The sequence below is a fragment of the Amblyomma maculatum genome, chromosome 1 (genome assembly GCF_055883805.1).
Source record: "Amblyomma maculatum isolate TAMU_Amacu chromosome 1, ASM5588380v1, whole genome shotgun sequence".
Classification (NCBI taxonomy): Eukaryota; Metazoa; Arthropoda; class Arachnida; order Ixodida; family Ixodidae; genus Amblyomma; species Amblyomma maculatum.
Genome location: NC_139344.1, coordinates 298,757,089 through 298,777,878, shown reverse-complemented (window position 1 = coordinate 298,777,878; position 20,790 = coordinate 298,757,089). Strand labels below are relative to the sequence as shown.

Here is a 20,790-nt window from a genome sequence, read left to right as displayed (position 1 = left end):
ATACAGAGGGTGTATTGCATTTAAAGGGACAATATTCACGGCAGATACACATTAAACACTTGCCTAAATGACTGGTCACTGTGGTGTCGGCCACGCGTGGCTCGGTAGACTGTGTGTTGAGGTCATGCTTGCCAGTGCCACCTGTAGGTTAGAGGAGAGGAAAAAGTGGCTGTGGCTGTTCAAGACCAACTCCTGGGATTCAATAAAATGTTTTTTACTTTTCAATCTGATGCCTCGAGTCTGTATTTTAGCATAGTTCACCTCTCGCTCCAAGTTGAGAGGAGCTAGCACTGCTTTGTGGCAGTGGCTCTGTTTACACGGCGTCTGTGCCTGAAAGAAGTCAGGCCTTTGTGATGTAATGACCACTTTTACACTGCTTTAAGCAGTGTTTATGGAGTTGACTACTATAAAAGATATCAGTTCAGTCGTTCAGTCGTGTCCGACTCTTTGTGACCCTATGGACCATGTCACGCCACGCTTTCCGGTCTCTCACTATCTTCCTAACATCACATAACTATAAAAGATATACTATACTATATACTATAAGATATACTATAAATACAGAAAGAGTAGGCAAAAACCACTCTTTGCTAATCGAAACAGCACAACTAGCTCTTGAAGAAAGTCTGCTGCTTCATATTTCACAGCTGCTGAAAAACAAGACTAACTAATCCATGGCACATCTGAGGTCATGAGACAACTTATACAGAAAAGTTTAGTTTAAGGTCACTATGCACACGACAAAGTTTTGTTGGATGCTTTCTATGCAGTTTTCAGACATGATGCATTGTGTAGGAGCATACCTCTTATCTGCGAAAGCCGTCGGCTTTGTGTATTATCTCAGGAGAAGGCTCGGTGCCCAGTCTGGATTTGCTTCATCCATTAAGTAAGATGGCTTGCCTGGAAATTGGTAAGATCACAATTACAACCATGAACCACGGATATGCTGTGCAACAACGTGAGGTCATTGATCAGCATTTTCCAACAATGTATCGCCCTCGATTTTAGTTGCAAAAGAAGCGCCCTTTCGCACAACTAAAAACTTTTCTGTTGGGCCATGATCATAAAACAGCTACAATTGGAGAGCCGGCTCAAGGCAGTAAACAGAGGTATTCGAAACCGTACGTTGTCGCGCTGTATCGGAAAGAGCCGAGAGTCAACTAGAGACATCCCTGTAAAGCCATACAGCCATACACACTAATTTTAATCAGCACAAAAAGACTGCATTTGAAGCGCCAACTGAAAGACGGCAGTAGGCAGAGGAGCGTGCAACCATACGGCGTTGCAGTAAGCGCTGACAGTGGAAAAATGTGCATGAATTTTTCCTTCTTAGAACAACCCAAACGTTAACGGTGCAAAACGTTAGTTTCCTGCTCATAGTTCATGTTCATAGTGGAGTTGGAGATGCTTACCGGACAAAAAATGCTGCACACCTTGTAATGCATCGCTTTTACATTGATATCGCTTTGGCGGAAGCGTCTAAACTATTGCACACGGTGCTTCTCTTGCAGCTCGAGCGTCCAGCTGCATTGCCCGCGAATGTCATTGGGCACGTAGAAAAAGCATTTTTTTTTTTTTTTTTTCGCATTTTCTTCACTGGCACCAGACCTTCGGTCCGACCTGTTGTTGCAACTGCACACAGCACAAATTACCATAATCATGACAAAAAACCGCCGCCGTAATGCAGATTACAAATCACTGTCGATGCTGCAGATGTCCAAAGCAGCCGCTGGGCAGCGTTTGGGTCTAAGCAATGGCGGAACGGAAGCAACTGCTTCCCATGAGGCATTGCGACGCGTCCGTGAACCACAGTGTTAATTACTAGTGAATGCTACCTATATGTACCCAGTGGTACACTCTAAGTACGAACACGGCTCAGTGTGGCTGCGCTCCGCGGAGCGTCAGTGCATCCGGCACTGCCGCGCATTGAAACAAAGTGGCACAGGGGCCTGGAGGTGGTGCTTCGTGTCGTCTGGTACAGTGCCAAAGCGCACCATACTTTCTTTATTCAAAATAGCATCCAACTATGTGCTGACAGTGGCCAAACGCTCTGAGATGGCGTTATCGCCCAACGACGGTCTGTTATACGCAGGCAAGGGTGATAAGCTTCTGCAAATAAGTTTCGAACTAAGCGGCTGTTCTGTCCTAGGGAGTGATTCTCGGATGATTTGTGAAATCTCGATTCATTCACATTGTTTGTTGTCTATGACACGCTAACAATTTTAAAACAACCCAGGCCAATGTTTTCTTTGTTGCTTATATATTATGCTGCCTCGGTGACAGACGACGTGAAGCACCGCCTCCAGGCCCCTGTGCGCCACTTTGCTTCGATACGCGGCCAGATGCGCTGAACTGTGTTCGCACTTAGAGTGTACTCTATGCACACTGCAGTGCCATTGTGACACTGCATTATTTTCTCATGACAGGTGCTCCAGAAAAAAATTCAGATCAAATTTAATACTTTACTGTTTGACGGAATATTCGAAATGATCGATTATTCGCACATGCCTAATTTTTAATAAGGTTCTTGTAAGGTTCTTAGAGCACTTCGTCGCATTAACTCTCTGGTGTTGATGAAATGGGCAATGTTTTTTTTTTTTTTTTTAAGTGGTCTGCCAATTTTCAGTATTGATTCCGAGGATGTGGGATCAGTCTGGGCAGCCAAATTCTGATGGAGGCGAAGCACAAGCCGTCTATGTACTGTGTGATGCACTTTAAGGGCCCCCTTCACTACGGTGTCCTTCGTAGCCATTGTTGCCTTTTGATGCTATAAACAAAACCAGTTTTCTTTATTGATTGAAATTTAAGCTCGTTTTTTTTTTGTATGTTGGTGCAGTCGATCCAGGAGCTGATGAATGCACTGGAAATGCGCAAGTATGAAGCTATCCAGCTCACCTTCAAGCAGGTGTCCAAGTTCTTTAGCGAAGTCTTCAAGAAGCTCGTACCCCAGGGGCATGCCACTCTTATGATGAAGACCGACAATGACGATACCACTGCTCAGGTGATTTAGTTGTTGATTTGGCCAGTTGATGCCTGTTTTTTCCGATATGTTGGGCCAGTTTTGAGCCAGTACTCCTATGACAAGGCATTCACCTCATTAATACCGGTTGTGCAATATATCATAGCTGTTGCGCTGTTTATGCATCATCAGTTAAAGTACATTGCTCAAGTTCCTGGCAAAAGATTCTCGAAGAACTAGTTGCAGAATTGCTACATTCAGCAGTGCAGTATGAATGCACCTACTGGAGGAGTAAATTCTGTTTCTTCAGAGCATATCTTGTGGTTTTATGTCAGAGGTAATTTATCTAATATAGTGTTCAGAAAGTGTTCAACACCTTCGCAGTCATGCTGATGTGGAGCCTGTGTAAATTGTCCAGACTGCAGCCGCACATTCTAATGCATGCAAAGCAGAGTACTTTGTGTATAACAGATGTGAGTGATGCTGCTTTAAAGAAGAAATGCATTATGGGTACATTTTATCAAAGATTTTTACAATTCATTAACCAATAAAACTGAAATGAAGTTGTGGTGGTTGTGTTCTATTCTAGGAGGGTCAGACTCCATCTGTAGACCACTTTTCTGGTGTAGGAATCAGGGTGAGTCAACCTTTGGATATTCTTAATAGTGATTCTAATGACACCTTCAATTGATTTATGAGGGAAGGAAATGTATGTGGTCATAGATGTGTGACGGCGGCAGTGGTGGTCAGTAATGCATGTCAGAAACACAAGTTCGAGCAACAATTGCCATGTTTAGTCCTTCAAATTCAACCTTGTTAGTTTTTTTGGACGGCATAAAATGTTACGTGAAAACAAAACAAAAAAGGGAGACATATTAGTGTTCTACTACTATAGCATCCAGCAGAGAACGTTTGACAATTTAATTAAATGGGGGCAGTATTGGGTGCAAATCAGATATGTATTTATAAAAATTGGTTGTGAATCAAATAGCATGTTTTTAGTTGTTTTGAAAAATTTCCTGACAATTTCAAATATAGTAGGATACAACTTAAGAAAATAGCAGTTGCTACCTATGAGCAGTGGTACACGGTGTGTGTGTTACTCTGCCGAACAGTAAACAGAATCAGATATTTAGCAGAATAGAATATTTGGCAGCACTAAAGCCTTCTTGTGCTTTTAATTTACTTGAACAGCTAGCTTTTTATTTGAGTTGCCAGAAAAGCCTCAAAGGGGTCAAGACACCAATTTTGAAATATAAACTGTGCATTGCATCTTGTTCCTGGTGTGCCAAACAACTAAACCTCAAAGTTTCAGCTGCATCAGAGCTGCAGATATTTTTAAAACTAGTATTTTCGTTTCTTTGTGAACAGCTTGCTGATCTGGCAACCGGCGCAGTTGGTGACGACTTAGGCCGATGCCGCGCCGTCTGCTGCATGTTCTGTGCATGAGCAGTGTCAACTGCAGTTACACGAAGCCGCGGTCATGTTGGCCAAACAGCAGTCATGCCGCTTACCGAGTTTACCGCAAACTGAGCTTTTTGTCTATCTCTGTTAGCGCTTTTAATTTCAGGAATAGCAGCATCTGTGCGCGGGATTCAGGTGCACGTCGACGCATGAGCTGACCCGCTCTAACAGCGTACACATTGTACACAAACACGTCTCAAAAGCAACGCATAAAATACGCAATGTATATAATGCCGCCCGACGGCGCAGTAGGGTAGTGTATAGGGCGCGCACACTACATTGAGGCATCCAATACCCCGGCCGTCCCGTCTTAGCAGCGCAGTTTACGCTGCTGGTTGTCAGGCCCAAGTCGGGCCCTAGCCGCATCATGAAAGGAGGCGATAAGCTCACAAGGCTTACAGCGTGCACCGGATGCCATAAGCTTACAGCAACGGTGCCCATAATTGCGAAGGATGGCGGCACTTGGGCTGTCTGCTTCTTCCTAATTGTCTCTAGGCCTAAATTATTTCGATCGCATCGAAGCCACAGCGGACGGCACTTCGTAATATATCAGTGAGGCGTTTTAGTAAATGGACTACTCGATCATGAAACTTCTTTACTCTCAACCCCACTGTTTCATAGTTTGTCATCTTTTTGCAAGGGATGAATTTTCAGTATGTTTGCGGTGTGCAGTGGCGTTTTGGAAATAAGCGAGAATAGCACTTTACAAGCAACAATAAAAGAAAACGTAAAAACGTAATGAAATTAATTTGCCAACAAAAGTGGGTCGGAACTGTACCGCAAACCAGTTCGGAACGGTTCTACCCTTTTGTTCCGGCTCAGGTTCAGTTCCAATATGGCGGCATAAATTTGGGTTCGGTTCTGGTTCCAGGCAAAAAATTCAGGCTCGGTTCCGGTTTTCGGTTCAGTTCCGGTTCGACACCCTGGAAGAAAGCATAATTGTGATCGCTTACCACTCGTGTTGCTTCCCTGAGGATTGTTGGAAATTTTAGTTAGATCACTTATAACAGCACAGAAACCATAAATGCGGAGTGAAGGTGCCCTGTTACTCCATGTCATGCCTCATGGTCATTCTGTGCTGAAGCAGCGTCAACTAAGTACTGAGTGGGAATGTGTGAAAGGAAGCTAGCACCCTCCTACTGCAGCAATTTGACATCATATGAAAGTGTGAGTAGCCATGGCATGGAGATTTTACGTTTGCGAGTATTTTCATTCAAAGAGACTTCAGTTGTAACCTTGAGCAATGCAACGAGTTCCTGCGCTATTATCAACTGAGCCTCTTTTCGGCACAGCGGTATGGCCAAAATGCCATTCCATTGAAGTTGATTGAGCCACAGCTGAACAAGGAACATGACGATCGGCAGCACGTCTCGACAAAAATGACCATCTGGCATAATTTGGGCATTTTTGATTTTGTTTTTAGTACTAGTGCTCTGGATCTCTGTTGCTCAGTGCAAGCAAAACCTGCCATCATTAGCCATGTGCTGAAGCATGTTCGAATTTTTTTAATTATTTTCTAATATTTTTTGTAAGCTTCGAAGCATATTAAGGGGAGACACTGGTCTTAAAACAAATTTTTTTATTATTAGAAATATTGGAATGAAATGCGGATGTGGTGTGTATATGTATTTCTTCCTACTGCTTTCAAAAATAATTTCTTTCACTATATCTCAATTAGTTATCATACTTCAGAAACAACTGATGCCTAATTATGTAATTTCTTACTGGTCATTAAGACACTTTCTCTCAATATTATTCGGTTACAATTAAAATCTAGCTGTAGCCAAAGACCTGCCATGTGGAGCTATGCTATTTATATTGTCATTGAGGTGCATCATCATATAAAAATGTCCAATTATGCTGATGCCCCATAATTTTAAAGTATCATTAGCTGACATTACTGTCCCCAAAATTTGGTATGTTCAATTTAGCAACATAAAAATACCATAGCTTCACAGTTCAGTTCTTCCTGAATTCAATGGTGTAAGACTTGTTAAAATTGTGCCCCAAGAACATAATGAAAAGTTCCATAAGGCTAGTCATGTTAGCAACACATTTCCTCTTTTCGGGGGGCATTTTGTGGCTGCCGTGATGTTTTGAAAACCGATTTTATCGCATTTTCTGACCGAATTCAGTGTTAAAAATTTGAGTGCAGGTGCTCGAAAGGTTAAATGTTTTAGTGGTAAGTCAACTCGCATCATGAACTGCTGCAAAATGTGACTGCACGCAGGTGTCTTTTGTGGGGAAGTCAAGCGAGATGAAGGAGATGCAGCAACTGTCAGGCGGCCAGAAGTCGCTCGTAGCCTTGGCACTCATCTTCGCTATACAGAAATGTGATCCGGCTCCTTTCTACCTCTTTGATGAGATTGACCAGGCACTGGACTCGCAGCACCGCAAGGCAGTCGCAGGCAAGTGGGTTGCTTCCTCTTGAGACTGATTACTTACAGTAAAACCTCATGAATACAATGTCTGCAAATATAACGGCTTTCAAATTAGCCTAGCATGGCAAGGAAAAAAACAACACCCTTGCAGGTTTGCGTCACCGGTACTGGACTAAGTCTTTACCACTTTCTACTTTGGTCAGCCCTTTTGAACCCTTTTTTTTTTCAGGATGTGGCGGGTGTGGTCCAGTGACCTGTTAATATTCTGTTTCTTTGTCCTTCTGCCGTCCTTGCAGAAAGCTTTTGAGAACTGTTCCCCTGCAGATGTATTCTTTATTAGGACCCTTTGGAATGCCCGTCCCCATTCAAGAAAGGTGTGTCTGCACGGAACCTGCTTTAGGCGCTAAAAATCCAGCCCGCATTGTAGTTTTTCCTGCTGCTACTGCCTTTCGTTTTCTTTTTAAGGCCACGGGATCACTTGTTCCAGGCTGAGAAATACATACCGAAGAAACATTTTTTCACTCCTTGACCTACCCCCTCCCTAGCTTTTCATCTTCAGAAGCAGAAGCGCATTTAAACATCTGGCAGTGATGATCGCGCTTCCCAGATGAAGACAAGCTCACTTGTCAAAACGTTGGCTCGACTAGTGAATTGAGGCTTCGCCCCCCTCTACCCTTGTTCAGTGCTCTTTCAAACCGACTAACTAGAGACAGAGCGAAATGCAGATGGTCCTGTAGTTTCAAATTCTGGCACACGTGCTCTGGAAATGATCTTAAGTTTGCTCTTGTGGATACCTGTGTGAACGAGCCACGTAAACGTCTTGGAATTTATCTTCAGTGGAACTGACATGCTCACATATTAACATTCTTTTTTGTTCCCTGGAGCCCTGACCGGAACAGGTCATATACTGTCTGCCACTTGATGTCCTGTGGTTCTTAGGATTTTCGGATTTATAAAAATTTGCTCGGATCAGTTACTGGATAATTTTCTTAATGAATCTCCCACTTTTTACATTTTTGTGATTAAGAAACCATCAGTGATTAAGTCCTAAATATTCGTAGCTCTTTTTGGGCATTTTGAATACAGTCAAATATTGATATAACGAATCCTGTGGGACCGCAAAAAATCATTCATTTTGAAATGTTGTAATACAAAATCTGCGACTATAAGCCAGTGGTCAAACCTAGGTATGAAAATCATGTACCGTGGCAGTAAGCACATGTAGAGACAAGCACAACCTCCAATGAAAATACTGGAATAACTCCAAAGCAGAATTATTTGAAGAAATCAATTATATTCTTCTGCCGCGTGCAGCAAACACGACCGTGCACTACATTACACCACTACAGCACATACACCTTCCACTTTGCGCAAAACCTCATCGGGTGTGTGATTGCACCGAGCGGTGAAATTACAAACTTTCTCCATCTGGAAGAAAACATCTGAGTTCGATATAACCTCATCTTCTGTGCTCCCTGAAGCTTGAAAATCTTGTCTCGGTCTTTCTAAATGATCGTGGCTGACGATGGGGCAATGCTAGCTGTCTGTAGAGGCTTCACAGCGTCGATTTCTTTCAGTGAAAGCAGCTGCGTTCTTCTTGGCACTTTGCTGGCTGCGATCATCATCAGATCTCGCACAAACTTCGCAATAAGATAATCTGCGACAAAAAAGAAAATTAAAAAAATTGCACGCGCGATTGGCGCTAACGACCGACCGGCAAACGACACATAAACAGGAAGAAAAAAACAATAGAGACAGGCGGCTACTGCCGGCTACTGCATAATAAAGCTCAGCTTTGTGGTGGCACTTGGAGCTGGCTTTAGATATGCTGATGATGATAGCTACAGCCCACAGGCCATGCACACAGAAACGGCAGTTTCTTTTTAACGCGAAAGTTGCGAGCTGCAGAACTGTTAATTTTAGCCAAATTCGTAGTACTGATGTTTGTAAATTATAGAAGAAAAACTAAAATACATACGTTGTTCTGAAGTATACACTATTTTTAAATACGTAATTCTGAAATAGTTCTACATTGAAAACATAGGAAATTTGCTAGGGATTCTTAAAAAATTAGTTAATTTGAAAAATTTGCTAATAGCCATCACATATTCCAGGTGGCATGCACTGTTGCAGCATTTTGCACCTGTCGCATCATTTAACAGGTATCCCCTACCACACTGCAATGAAGCACATCCTCTCTTCTACAGGTGTGAGCTCTGAAAGACCGCCACTTCTTGGCAACAAAATCGGGGTTGGATATTCCTAGTATAACACCCAAATTCCGCACATTAACTGGGATGGTGCAGAGCACTGCTTTGGTTTATCCAGTCAAGTTTACATTAGAAGTTATGAAGTTGTCTTAGATTTTGAATTATTGAGGTTTTAATTTAATGGAGAATGCAGTAGAACCCGCATATACATTGTAAACTCTTCCATAGACGACTACATTTTTCCACCTATATAGTAGACATTTTTGGTAAAAATAGGTTATAGTAAAGTGCATCCAGATGGCAGCAGCGACGACTTACCTAGAAATGACATCACCACCTATGCGATATCTAGGATTGAGAAACGAAACTTTATCCTTTCGAAAAAAATATATATATATGTGTTATATAGGGATGCTTTACCACCAGGCTTAGCAGCGCTTAGGAGCAGCAAAATTAATGTAGGCCTTGGAGCCATGAAGGGAAAGCATGCAGCGTATAGGAAAAAAAAGAAAGTGAAGCTGTCTACAATCGTAGAAAGAAGTCGGATCGGTCCGTTCAGAAAATGAGTAGTAAAAGGGCAGTGAGAAATAGGGAAGGGAAAAGACTATCGAACATTTGCAGCACTGCGCAGCATGAAGTACGAGGCAACGGTGGCAAGAACTGGAGGCGCGGCGTGTGAAGTATTGCAGTGCTTGACTGCTGCACGCATTTGCCATCTATTGTCTTTTAAAAGACAGAAACAGCAGAAGGTAATCAAACTCAGTTGTATTCATAGCCACGTTGCCCTCATGCTTACGAGCTACTTCCACAAGATGTGAACAAAAAAATATTGCAACTGAAAGTATGGCATGAAGAGACGATAAGAGAAAGGGGGAAGGTATTTTACAGGGTTCTTTCATTAAGCAACAAGACGTGTTCAGTACGTAGGCATTTAATTTTCATACATGATCTTCAGGACCATGTCATCACCAACAACTGATATACAGTCAAATCTCGATATTGTCACAGAAGCCAGTGAAACTGGTTCAGCAAGTTTACTTACAACTAAGTAAAAGTACCGGCAAGATGAGGCACGGAACCGACTGGCGGGCGAGCACCGAGAGCGAAGAAGACGAGCGCGTGCCCGTCTCCCGAGCTCGCCACATGGCGACGCCAGTAAGATAACATTGCGGCATTGCCCCTCCCGGTGGGAAAGGCATCGTCCCGATGCCGAGTGGCGAGGTCGAGGATAACCATAGTCGGCGAGGATGCGCGTTCACATCAAGTAGTTAAAGGAAGCAAAGAAAAAAAACACATGTAGCTTGACCTAGCGGGAGTAGAAGGGCTTCATCCTGGCGACATGTACGACTTCCGATTGTGCTTGCCGTTGGGTTGAGCGAACAGTTCCTTGCGGGATCATTTCGTAAGTGACGTCGCTGAGTTTGCGTTGTACTTCGTACGGGCCGAAGTAGCGGCGCAGAAGCTTCTCGGAGCGACCCCGCTGGCGAACAGGTGTCCACACCCGAACCTGATCGCCAGGGTTGTAAATTACCTCCCTTGACGAAGGTTATACCGTCGAGCATCTTTAACTTGTTGTGTCCGGACTCTCAGTCTAGCCAGCTGGCGAGCGGCCTCGACATGCTGGACGAATTGGTCGGCACCGGCAATCGAGGGGTGGGCAGCATATGGCAGTAGCATTGCGTCCAGCATGGTGACAGCTTCGTGACCGTACACCAAACGAAACGGTGTAAAGCGGGTCGTTTCCTGGACTGCGGTGTTATAAGCAAATGTTGCATACGGTAGTATCTGGTCCCAGTTCTTATGATCTTCGTCGACGTACATAGAAAGCATATCGGCGATGGTCTTATTGAGTCGCTCAGTAAGGCCATTCGTCTGAGGGTGGTAAGCTGTTGTTCTGCGATGACAAGTGCCACTGAGCCGCATCACTTCCTGGGTTAGAGCTGAAGTAAATGCCGTGCCTCTGTCAGTTAAAACGATCGCAGGGGCACCGTGACGAAGGACTAGATTAAAGATGAAAAAGTTCGCAATATCAGTAGACGTGCCGCTGGGAAGAGCTTTCGTCTCACAATAGCGGGTTAGATAATTTGTTGCGACTATAATGTACCTGTTGCCCAATGACGACGTAGGAAATGGCCCGAGCAAGTCCATACCGACTTGGTGAAAAGGTACTCGCGGAGGAACAATAGGCTGCAGCAGGCCGGCCGGCTTGACAGGTGGTATCTTCCGACGTTGGCAATCACGGCACGTCCTAACATAGCGCCGAACCATAGTGGCAAGCTTAGGCCAGTAGTGCTTTTGTCGTACTCGTGCCAAGGTGCGCGAAAAACCGAGATGTCCGGCAGAAAGCTCGTCGTGGCATGCCTGCAAAACGTCGGTACGGAGCGGCGTTGGGACAACCAGCAGATACTGAATGTCTGTGGAAGCGTAGTTTTTCTTGTAGAGGATGCCGTCACGCAAGCAGAATGACGACAGGCCACGCGTGAAAAGGCGAGGCGGCGATGAGGCGGTTCCTTCGAGGTAATCGATGAGGGGCCGCAGTTCGGTGTCGTCTCGCTGCTGTTGAGCGAGATCTGGCGTCGAGAGAGCGCCGAGAAAGACGGAGTCATCTGTTTCACTTGAAGAACACGGGATAGGGTCTCGGGATAGGCAGTCAGCGCCGAGAAAGACGGAGTCATCTGTTTCACTTGAAGAACACGGGATAGGGTCTCGGGATAGGCAGTCAGCGTCACTGTGCTTCTTGCCGGACTTGTACACAATAGTGACATCGAACTCCTGTAAGCGGAGACTCCAGCGGGCTAACCTGCCTGAAGGATCTTTAAGGGGGGACATGGGTCTTGAGCAAAATTTTCTTAATATTTGTCCTGTCAGTATGAAATTTGCAGGGTTTATGCAAATTCTTGTGCTGGTTTCAAATATGTTGTTAGTTTTCTTCTACGTAAATTTGCTGAGTAGTTACAGCAACTTTGCTGTTCCAGACTTGCAGGAAGCTTGTAAAGATATCTACTGAAGGGAAATTGCTAAAATGGACATGGATCTGTTCCTGAATGTCTAAGGAACACAATAAAACAAGTTTTGTGCTCCTTCCTTACTACAAGCCAAAGTTATGGAAGTTTTAAGTTTCAGCTTCACAAGTGCAACCACCACCTTTCTACATCTTCTTATGTTTAAAAATTTTTCATGCAGTTGAGACCTTGTATAATAGCTTTATTGTGTTCCTTTAACACTCACGAGCCAGTAAAAAAAAAAATCATTACAATCTAACGAGTAGGAGAGCCACAATGCCACCCGCAAAATAGAAGGGTAGGCAAAATTTTCATTTTGAGAAAAATGGAAAAAACGAATTGCAATGTCAAACACTAATTTAATCAAACAAAAACTGTAGAAATGCAGGCCACTGTGGCCTAGAAGGCTCCTGGACAGTAATCTGCATTGGATTTGCCCTTCTGCTTTCGTTTTGCTGCAGTCTGAAAAGCTGCAGAGAAAGCACGCTTCCTCTCTGCTCTCAGACATTCACTGGTGCAATGCACACGTTTACAATTTAAAATGGCTATAAACCTCCAGGAATGTAGTCTCTTTGCTTTCCAACAACGTCCAAGTGTCGCCTCTTTCATTTTGATTTGCAGTTGCAGCACATTCAGTTGTCACTTTTTTTTTTTTTTTTTTTTTTTTTTTTTTTTTTTTTTTTTTTTTACGTACGTCGTTTTGCTACGTCCTCGCATCAAGACCGCGGTGAGGAACGTTTATTGCGGAAAAGAAATGTAATTTGGAGCTGTTTGGTGCTTCCCAGTGCTCTGCATTGCACTGGAAGCAAGTGAATTCCCTAAGGACTATGAACGAGGTCCGATCGGAGCAAACGCGCGGCGAGCTCTACGAAGACGACGTGTCCCGCAGTTTACGCATTGGAGAATAAGTTTGATGGCGATTCCTTATCCCCGTTCACTTTTTTAAATGCCAATATCGCCGCCGTATGTTTTACGCTTCGCCAATCTCGGCAAACTGTTTAGATCTGACGATCGTGAATTCCGCATCGCCAAGCGGACTGTCCGCCGCGCTGCCATCATCGTTACGAACACAATCCGTCTACCGCTTCGTTGCTGGAGTTGGCGCGAGTTCAAGCTTTTCCTGTTTTGAGCTTATCTTTCTGCTCATCTGCGGCCTGCGTTATCACTGTCGCGGCGGGTGCGACCGCTGGCAGTAGCAGTCCCCCGTGCTGGGGAACACGCTAGGCCTACTTCAGGCTCGTACACACGATCGTTCGGCGCACGATTTCCGTCGGCCTGAGCGCGCACAGCCGAGGCAGGGCATCACTTGAGATGATTATCCAACTATTTTTTTTCACTTTTTTCACAAATTCTTGCCATGAACGTACCTCGCGGTTCGGAACCAAGCGCGGCCGGCGTCACGTCTCCGCCGTCTCCCCGCGGCTCGGGCGCGCCGAGCAGACGCCGTCAGCCAGCTCCACCAATGCGGGGACGCCTTATCGTCACGTGCACCCCGAAAGCCAATGGGATTGCAAATGCCACGTTTTCTTTTTTGCTATTTTTTATGCGACCAATGGGCGAATGTAAACAGCAGAGGCGGCAATTTGAAGACGAAAGGCGGCTCTTTCGAATGAGACCAAGATGGCTACGGTGCCGCGCACAAAACGGGAGCTACGCCTCGCGGAAAATGGTTGTTTCAGGGGTCGTTTTCGGCCCAAATTTGGGCGACATCGATTATATAAATTGGCATTGCGACTAAAATACCGACCCTAGAGATGAAAAACTTAGCAGATAGGTAGATAAAGAGCTACTGATTTCGCAAATCACATTTTCTAAAAAGTGATTTTTTCGCGATTTTTTGGTCCGCAAGACCCGTGTCCCCCCTTAAGGTTCGCTAACCAACAGAGCGAGTGGTGGTCGCTGACCACTCTAAATGGCTGGCCATACAAATACGGCCAAAATTTTGTTACCGCCCACACAACTGCAAGGCGCTCCTTTTCGGTAGTAGAATAATTCGCTTCGGAACGAGACAGGGTGCGGCTGGCGTAAGCAATCACCCGCTTAACGCCTTCTTGCCACTGAACGAGAACTGCACCGAGGCCAAAGTTACTGGCGTCGGTATGCAATTCTGTGTCGGCCTCCTCGTCGAAGTGGCCAAGTACGGGCGTTGTTTGAAGGCGCTTGCGAAGCTCCTCGAAGGCCCTTTGCTGCTCGTCGGCCCATATGAAAGGCTGGTCGTTCTTTGTTAGACGAGTCAATGGTTCCGCTATTCGGGAGAAGTCGTGTACAAATCTCCTGTAATATGCACGGAGGCCCAAAAACCGACGTATGGAACTTTTATCAGTGGGGGTCGGGAAAGCAGCTACGGCAGTCGTCTTCTCTGGATCAGGGCTAATTCCCTCAGCACTCACAATGTGACCCAGGAACTTGGGCTGTTGGAATGCAAAGTGGCATTTTTCTGGTTTTAATGAGAGTCCGGCCCCGCGGAGGGCATTTAGCACGGCCATCAATCGTTTGAGGTGCTCTTCGTAGGTCGCAGAGAAAATGACAACGTCGTCAAGGTAGACGAGGCACGTGTGCTATTTCAGGCCGGCTAGGACAGTGTCCATCATTCTTTGAACGGTTGCGGGAGCGGAACACAAACCGAATGGAAGCACCTTAAATTCGTACAGTCCGTCAGGAGTAATGAATGCGGTCTTCTCTCGATCACGTTCGTCGACTTCGATCTGCCAGTACCCGCTGCGTAGATCGAGTGATGAAAAGTATCGGGCGTGGCGAAGTCGGTCGAACGAGTCATCGATTCAGGGCAATGGGTAGACGTCCTTTTTCGTAATTTTGTTAAGCCTCCTATAGTCGACGCAGAATCTGAGTGCTCCGTCCTTTTTAGCGACCAGCACAACTGGTGACGCCCATGGGGTTGTGGACGGCTGGATCACATCATCGCGGAGCATTTCATCAACTTGCGCCCGAATAGCCTCTCGTTCTTTCGGCGATACTCGGTAGGGGTGTTGGCGGATAGGGCGCTCGGTGAGATCAACTATAATTCGATGTTTGGTTACTGACGTCTGTTTCACTTTGGAAGTGACGGCAAAGCAGTCACGGTAAGTGTCCAGAATTGCTTGAAGGCGGCGTTTCTGGGTAAGAGACAAAGCTGGATTCACGTCAGTTTGAACAGTATGTCCAGTGCTCTCGGGAGGGTTCTCGTTGGCCAGCGAAAGGGCGCAATGGGCGGATGGCGCACTGACTTCGTCAAAATAAGCAATAGCTGTACCTTGCGGTAAATGGCGGTATTCGGCACTAAAGTTCGTTAGAAGCAGTTCAGTTCGTTTACCTTTCAAGGCGAAGACCCCCCGAGCGACGCAGACTTGTAGGCTCAACAATAAATTCACGTTCGTTTCCGCGAGGCCTTGAAAGGCGGGGGGGTTGTCGCACTGCACTGTAACAAACAAGCTGGTGCGTGGAGGTAGAGTGACATGGTCGTCGCACACTCAGAAAACTGGCCTGTCTGTGTAGTCGTCGCTGTGCTGTCTGTACTCGTCGGAAATTGCGCAGTGAGTGGAAAACGTCACCATGAAGTCACGGAGGTCGATGATTGCGTCGTTTTCTCTAGGAAAATCAAGGCCGAGAATCAGGTCCTTGGAGCACTCTGCTAGCACAACAAAGCAGCACGAGAAAGTTACGTGGTGAATCTCGACGCGAGCGGTGCACACTCCGAGCGGCGTTACCACGTGCCCTCCGGCTGTCCTTATTGGGGCTCCGTGCCAAGAAGTCAGGACTTTTCGCAGAATGGTAGCAAGGCCATGACTCATAACGCAAAAATCAGCGCTGGTATCTACAAGGGCAGTCGTGTTGTGGTTATCAACGACGATCGGTATCTCGGCGGAATGTAGCTCACCGTCGACAAAGTGCAGCGTGTCAAGGATCGTCGGGCTGACGGGTCGTTCGTTGCGTCGAATTACGGCGTCGAAGGTAAGCTTCTGTGATCGTCGGGAGGTCGTCGAACTCGTTGGTCGTGCGGTGCGTCGATTGGGGGCGTCGGAGGAAAGCTTTGGCGATCGTCGAAAAGTGGTCGAATTGTTGATCGGAGCGAAGGGTCGGAGGTCGGTATGTGTGATCGAATCGGTGAGCGGAGGATGTTGGTCGTAGTGTCCATCGACGGCGGCCCTACCCCCGAGGGTCGCCGTCTTCAGTTTTCCCGGTGCGGACTTAGGGACTGCCTGAGGAAAGAACGGCGGCTAGTTGAAAACTGTCTCGGCGGTGGGGACCTGGACTGGCGTCGCTGGAGGGACGCAGGTGGGACGTGGTCGCTGAGGTATTGGTCGATGTCCCGAGGTCGTTCGCCATAGCGCGGCCGAGGGGCATCCGGGGAAAATCCGCGCAAGCCCATCCGACGGTACGGGCAGTGGCACAGAGCATGACCGGCTTCACCGCAGTGGAAGCACAAAGGCAGATTGTTCAGCGTGCGCCACGCGTGTGCTTTGCGAACGGGTGGTCGAGCTTCAGGCACACCAGTCGAAACTGGATATTGGGGTTGAAGACGTGCGGGAGGAGCAAGGTTGCAGGGTGCCAATTGTTCAGGCGCAGGGGTACGCAACACGTCTCTGTACGTCATGATCTGTGGCGCAGGCGGCTGGGGTGACGGTACTGATGGCACTGCTTGGCGGAGCTCTTCGCGCACTATATCCGAGATGCCCCCAACACGTGGATGTTGTTCGAGAGAGGGCAGCTTTTGCAGCTCTTCACGCACGATGCTTCGGATAAGTTCGCAAAGGGCTTCCCTGTCGTTTCCGGACATTGGCAAGCGGAATTCTATGGCAGCGATGTTCGCTGAGCGATCAAAATGTACAAATCGCTGATTCAAGGCACGCTCGACGCTTGTTGCTTCTTTCGTAAAATCAGCAACAGTACGTGGAGGGTCACGTACAAGGCCAACGAACAACTGCTACTTGACGCCTTGCATAAGGTAGCGCACCTTCTTTACCTCCGACATGGAGGGATCCGCCCGGTTGAAAAGGCGAGTCATTTCTTCCACAAACATGGCGACGCTTTCATTAGGCCGCTGTGCTCGGGACTGTAGAGCGAGTTCGGCCATCTCTTTTCTTGCATCGTTGCCGAATGTTGCGAGCAGCTGCCGCCGGAAATCCTGCCAGGTGGAAATGATAGCCTCATGGTTTTCGAACCACATCTTGGCGGAGTCTTCTAGTGCGAAATAAACATTCTGCAATTTTCGCTCCTCGTCCCACGCATTAAATACAGCGACCCGGTCGTAGCTGGTCAGCCAGTCCTCAACGTCTTCGAACTTGTCGCCATGAAACGGTGTGGGCATACGTGGAATATGGCAGATCACGGGAAGCTGAGTGGTCTGAATTGCCTCTGTAGTCATCGTGGTTCGCGGTGGGGAAACAAGAGGACCACACTCGGGTGCTAAGCCTCTCAAGTGACGGCTCGCCTTGTGCACAGGTGTCGTGTCCATGGTGTGTAGATGGGCGTAGGGGGCAGTCAGAGGCTCTTCGTACATGGGATCTACCCAGCACCTCCACCAAAAATGTCACAGAAGCCAGTGAAACTGGTTCAGCAGGTTTACTTACAACTAAGTAAAAGTACCGGCAAGATCAGGCACGGAACCGACTGGCGGGCGAGCACCGAGAGCGAAGAGGACGAGCGCGTGCCAGTCTCCCGAGCTCGCCACATGGCGGCGCCAGTAAGATAACATTGCGGCAATATAATGAATCTGGCGGGACCACAAAATATTGTTCGTTATTTTGAAATATCGTTGTAATGAAAAATCTGCTATTATAAGCCGGTGGTCAAACCTAGGCATGAAAATAACGTACCTTGGCAGTAGGCACCTGTGTAGACAAGCAAAACCTCAAATAAGAATACTGCACTAACTCCAAAACCTGATTTATTTAAAGAAATCAATTATTTTCTTCTGCCGCGTGCAGCAAACACGACCACACACTACATTACACCACTAACTTTACCTTCCACTACACCTTCCACTTTGCGCAACACCTCATCGGGTGTGTGATTGCATCGAGCGGTGAAAGTACGGACTTTGTCTGTGTGCAAAAAAGCATCAGAGTTCTATATGACCTCTTCTTCAGTGCTTCCTGAAGTTGGAAAATCTTGTCTCGGTCTTTCAAAATGATTGCAGCGGTTGTTAGGGAAATGCTAGCCATCTGCAGAGGCCAGTTTTCTTTTTCCCTGTATCGATTTCTTGCAGTGATCGCTGCATTCCTATCATCTTGGCACCTGCCTGGCTGTAGTCATTGTTATGTCTCGCAGAAACTTTGTAATAAAATAATCCGCGACAAAAAAAAAATATTAAAAATCTTGGTACAAATGACCAACCAGCGAACCACATGTATCACAGAAAGAAACAAAGAAAAAAGAGGCAGGCGGCTAGGCCTGCCGACTACTGCATAATAAACCACAGCTTTGTGGTGGCGCTAGGAGCTGGCTCTAGATATACTGATGATGATAGCTATAGCACACAGAAACGGCAGTTTCTGTTTCATGCAAAAGTTGCGAGCTGTGGCGCTGTTAATTCATAATACTGATGTTCCTATATTATAAAAGAAAAAATAATATACTACATTATTCTGAAATATACGCTTTTTTTAAATTCGTAACTATGAAATAGTTTTACATTGAAAACAGAAATCTGCTGGGAATTATTAAAAAATTCATGAATTTGAAAAATTCTTTAATGTGGTGTTCATAGTAACGAGGTTTCACTGTAGTGAAGACCCTGATATAGTTGAAACTTTTTGCTGGTCCCAATGACTTTACTATAAAGGGGTTCTAAGGTTACCAGACCTCACTGTTGCTGTGATCAACAGCTGATGTAGTGAAGGCACTGACATAGAGCAAGTCTTTTTGTCTTGAGTTTAGAGGGATTCTGCTGTGCTAGCACGACCTACTCTGCCCTGTGAAAACTGTTGTTCATAGAGCCATAAGCATTTTCATACCATGTGTCTAGACACCATGTGATGTATTTCATTAAAAAAATTATTAGTAAAAAAGAAACTGCAGTAAAAAATGGTTACTTACTCTGGTGTGTACATAGGTTGCCATGTCTGTTGTTTCCTGCATCGCATAATTACCGTATATTTCTTCTTCCTTTTGTAGACATGATTCACGAGCTGTGCAGTGGAGCGCAGTTCATCACAACTACATTTCGTCCTGAGCTCCTTGAGAAAGCAGACAAATTTTATGGTGTCAAATTTCGGAACAAGGTAAGCTTTATTATAAACATATGCATTCTATTTTTTTTTTTTTTTTGCGCTATTTGTGTTTGCGCAGTTGAAGTTAAGTGATGATAATGTCCACTTAATCAAGTGGGGTTCATATTTAAAATTCAGTGATTTAAGCCCTGTTTCGTTTATTATTGTCAGAGCATATGCCAAGTGAATAATATTTCTACAGTAATATTAAAGAGAATTTGAATAGCTGCACTTTGTCCACAAGAGTCGTTTAAATGTCTCATTTATAGTTTTTTTTCCGAGAACCCGCTTAATTGCCAGCTTTTTATTGTCCTGAAAGAGTTGTGCATTTTTCATAGAATCTGCATATGTTAGTGGCTACACTCTCTCCTTTGATACTATTGTTATTATGGCCATTAGTAGGAACGACAGTATGATGTTAGAATGACTATTTGGTCTTAATTGTACGCCTACAGCTGAGTTACGATTATAATGAAATCTCAAACTGTTCATGCCAACTACACTAGAACACGAAAGGAGCAGATATGTAATTTAAGGGGCAGCACTTGATAAGGCATACGCCGCAATGGAGTGAAGCCTCCAGCGCTTAATGCATGCAGCAGCTGCCCACTCCTGCTCCCTTTTGCCTTCCCGACTTGCCCGTGCCATATCTTTCTCTACAAAACTTTTTAGATCTATAGCCGGTAGTTGGTGGCAACCTGTGTAGGCCATCATGCCAGTGAAGAACGACTCAATGCACTGCATGTAGGCACTGCATCCTCAGAGTTGCTGGTCATTGGTGTGCTCGGTACAGAGTCATGCGCACATCACTTGCAGGTGGCTGTTCCTCATGCTTAATTGGAATTTTTGGTTAATTGCAAGTGCCAGGCCCCTCAGTTTTGCATTAATCCTATGGAAAAAATCACTCAATAATTCCAAGTCCTGAGCCAATTATTTTGTTTAATTGGAAGGTTATTTTCAGTCGGGATCCTCGAGGCGATTGTCATTTTGCATGGATTGTGTAATCTTTCAAGTGCTACAACAGCATCCGTGCTCCGCGTTGATGTCATACACTTTTTGCAGTGGCGCGGAGGCCACGCAGGTGCCATAGGTGTGCGCAGCGCTGCATACTGGCGGTGGCAAGATTGTAGGAGGTTAGGCTTGCAGTGCTTGCAGCGTGCGCAGCCAGCAGTGAGGCGTGGGTGCGTGTTTTGGTCGAGCCCTTTGTTGCATTGTGTTTAGCGCGCTCGGCCACTTTGTTCCGCAGGTGATTCTGCATTTCGGAATTGGACCGTAGTCGTGCCGTTGATAGCCATGGTAAACCGTGGCTCTTATCGCGCGCTCGGCCTGGCGACGAAAGTCCAAGTTTTGAAGGAAGTTAAGAAGGGAGGTGCCGCCAAACAAGACATTGCGCGGAAGTACGGGATCAAGCTGAACATGCTCTCAAACTTTATCAAGAACAAGCGCACAATAATGAATGCATTTGAGAATGACTAGTTTAAGACGTCTCAGAAGCAAATGCGCACCGGCGCTTACCCAGAGTTTGAAATGGTTTGGATTGGATTGGATTGGATCTGGTTTGGATTA

At 45.9% G+C, this 20,790-nt stretch overlaps 1 protein-coding gene across 1 annotated transcript in view; it reads left to right on the top strand.

Moving 5' to 3' along the window:
• LOC146206876 (structural maintenance of chromosomes protein 3-like) overlaps positions 1–20,790 on the top strand; it is an 87,706-nt gene that overhangs the window by 58,205 nt on the left and 8,711 nt on the right. The window contains exons 7-10 of the mRNA XM_084575864.1: positions 2,837–3,001; positions 3,549–3,596; positions 6,654–6,831; positions 19,130–19,236. Of these exons, the coding sequence (XP_084431990.1) occupies positions 2,837–3,001; positions 3,549–3,596; positions 6,654–6,831; positions 19,130–19,236 (498 nt within the window). The remainder of the gene's footprint in view (positions 1–2,836; positions 3,002–3,548; positions 3,597–6,653; positions 6,832–19,129; positions 19,237–20,790) is intronic.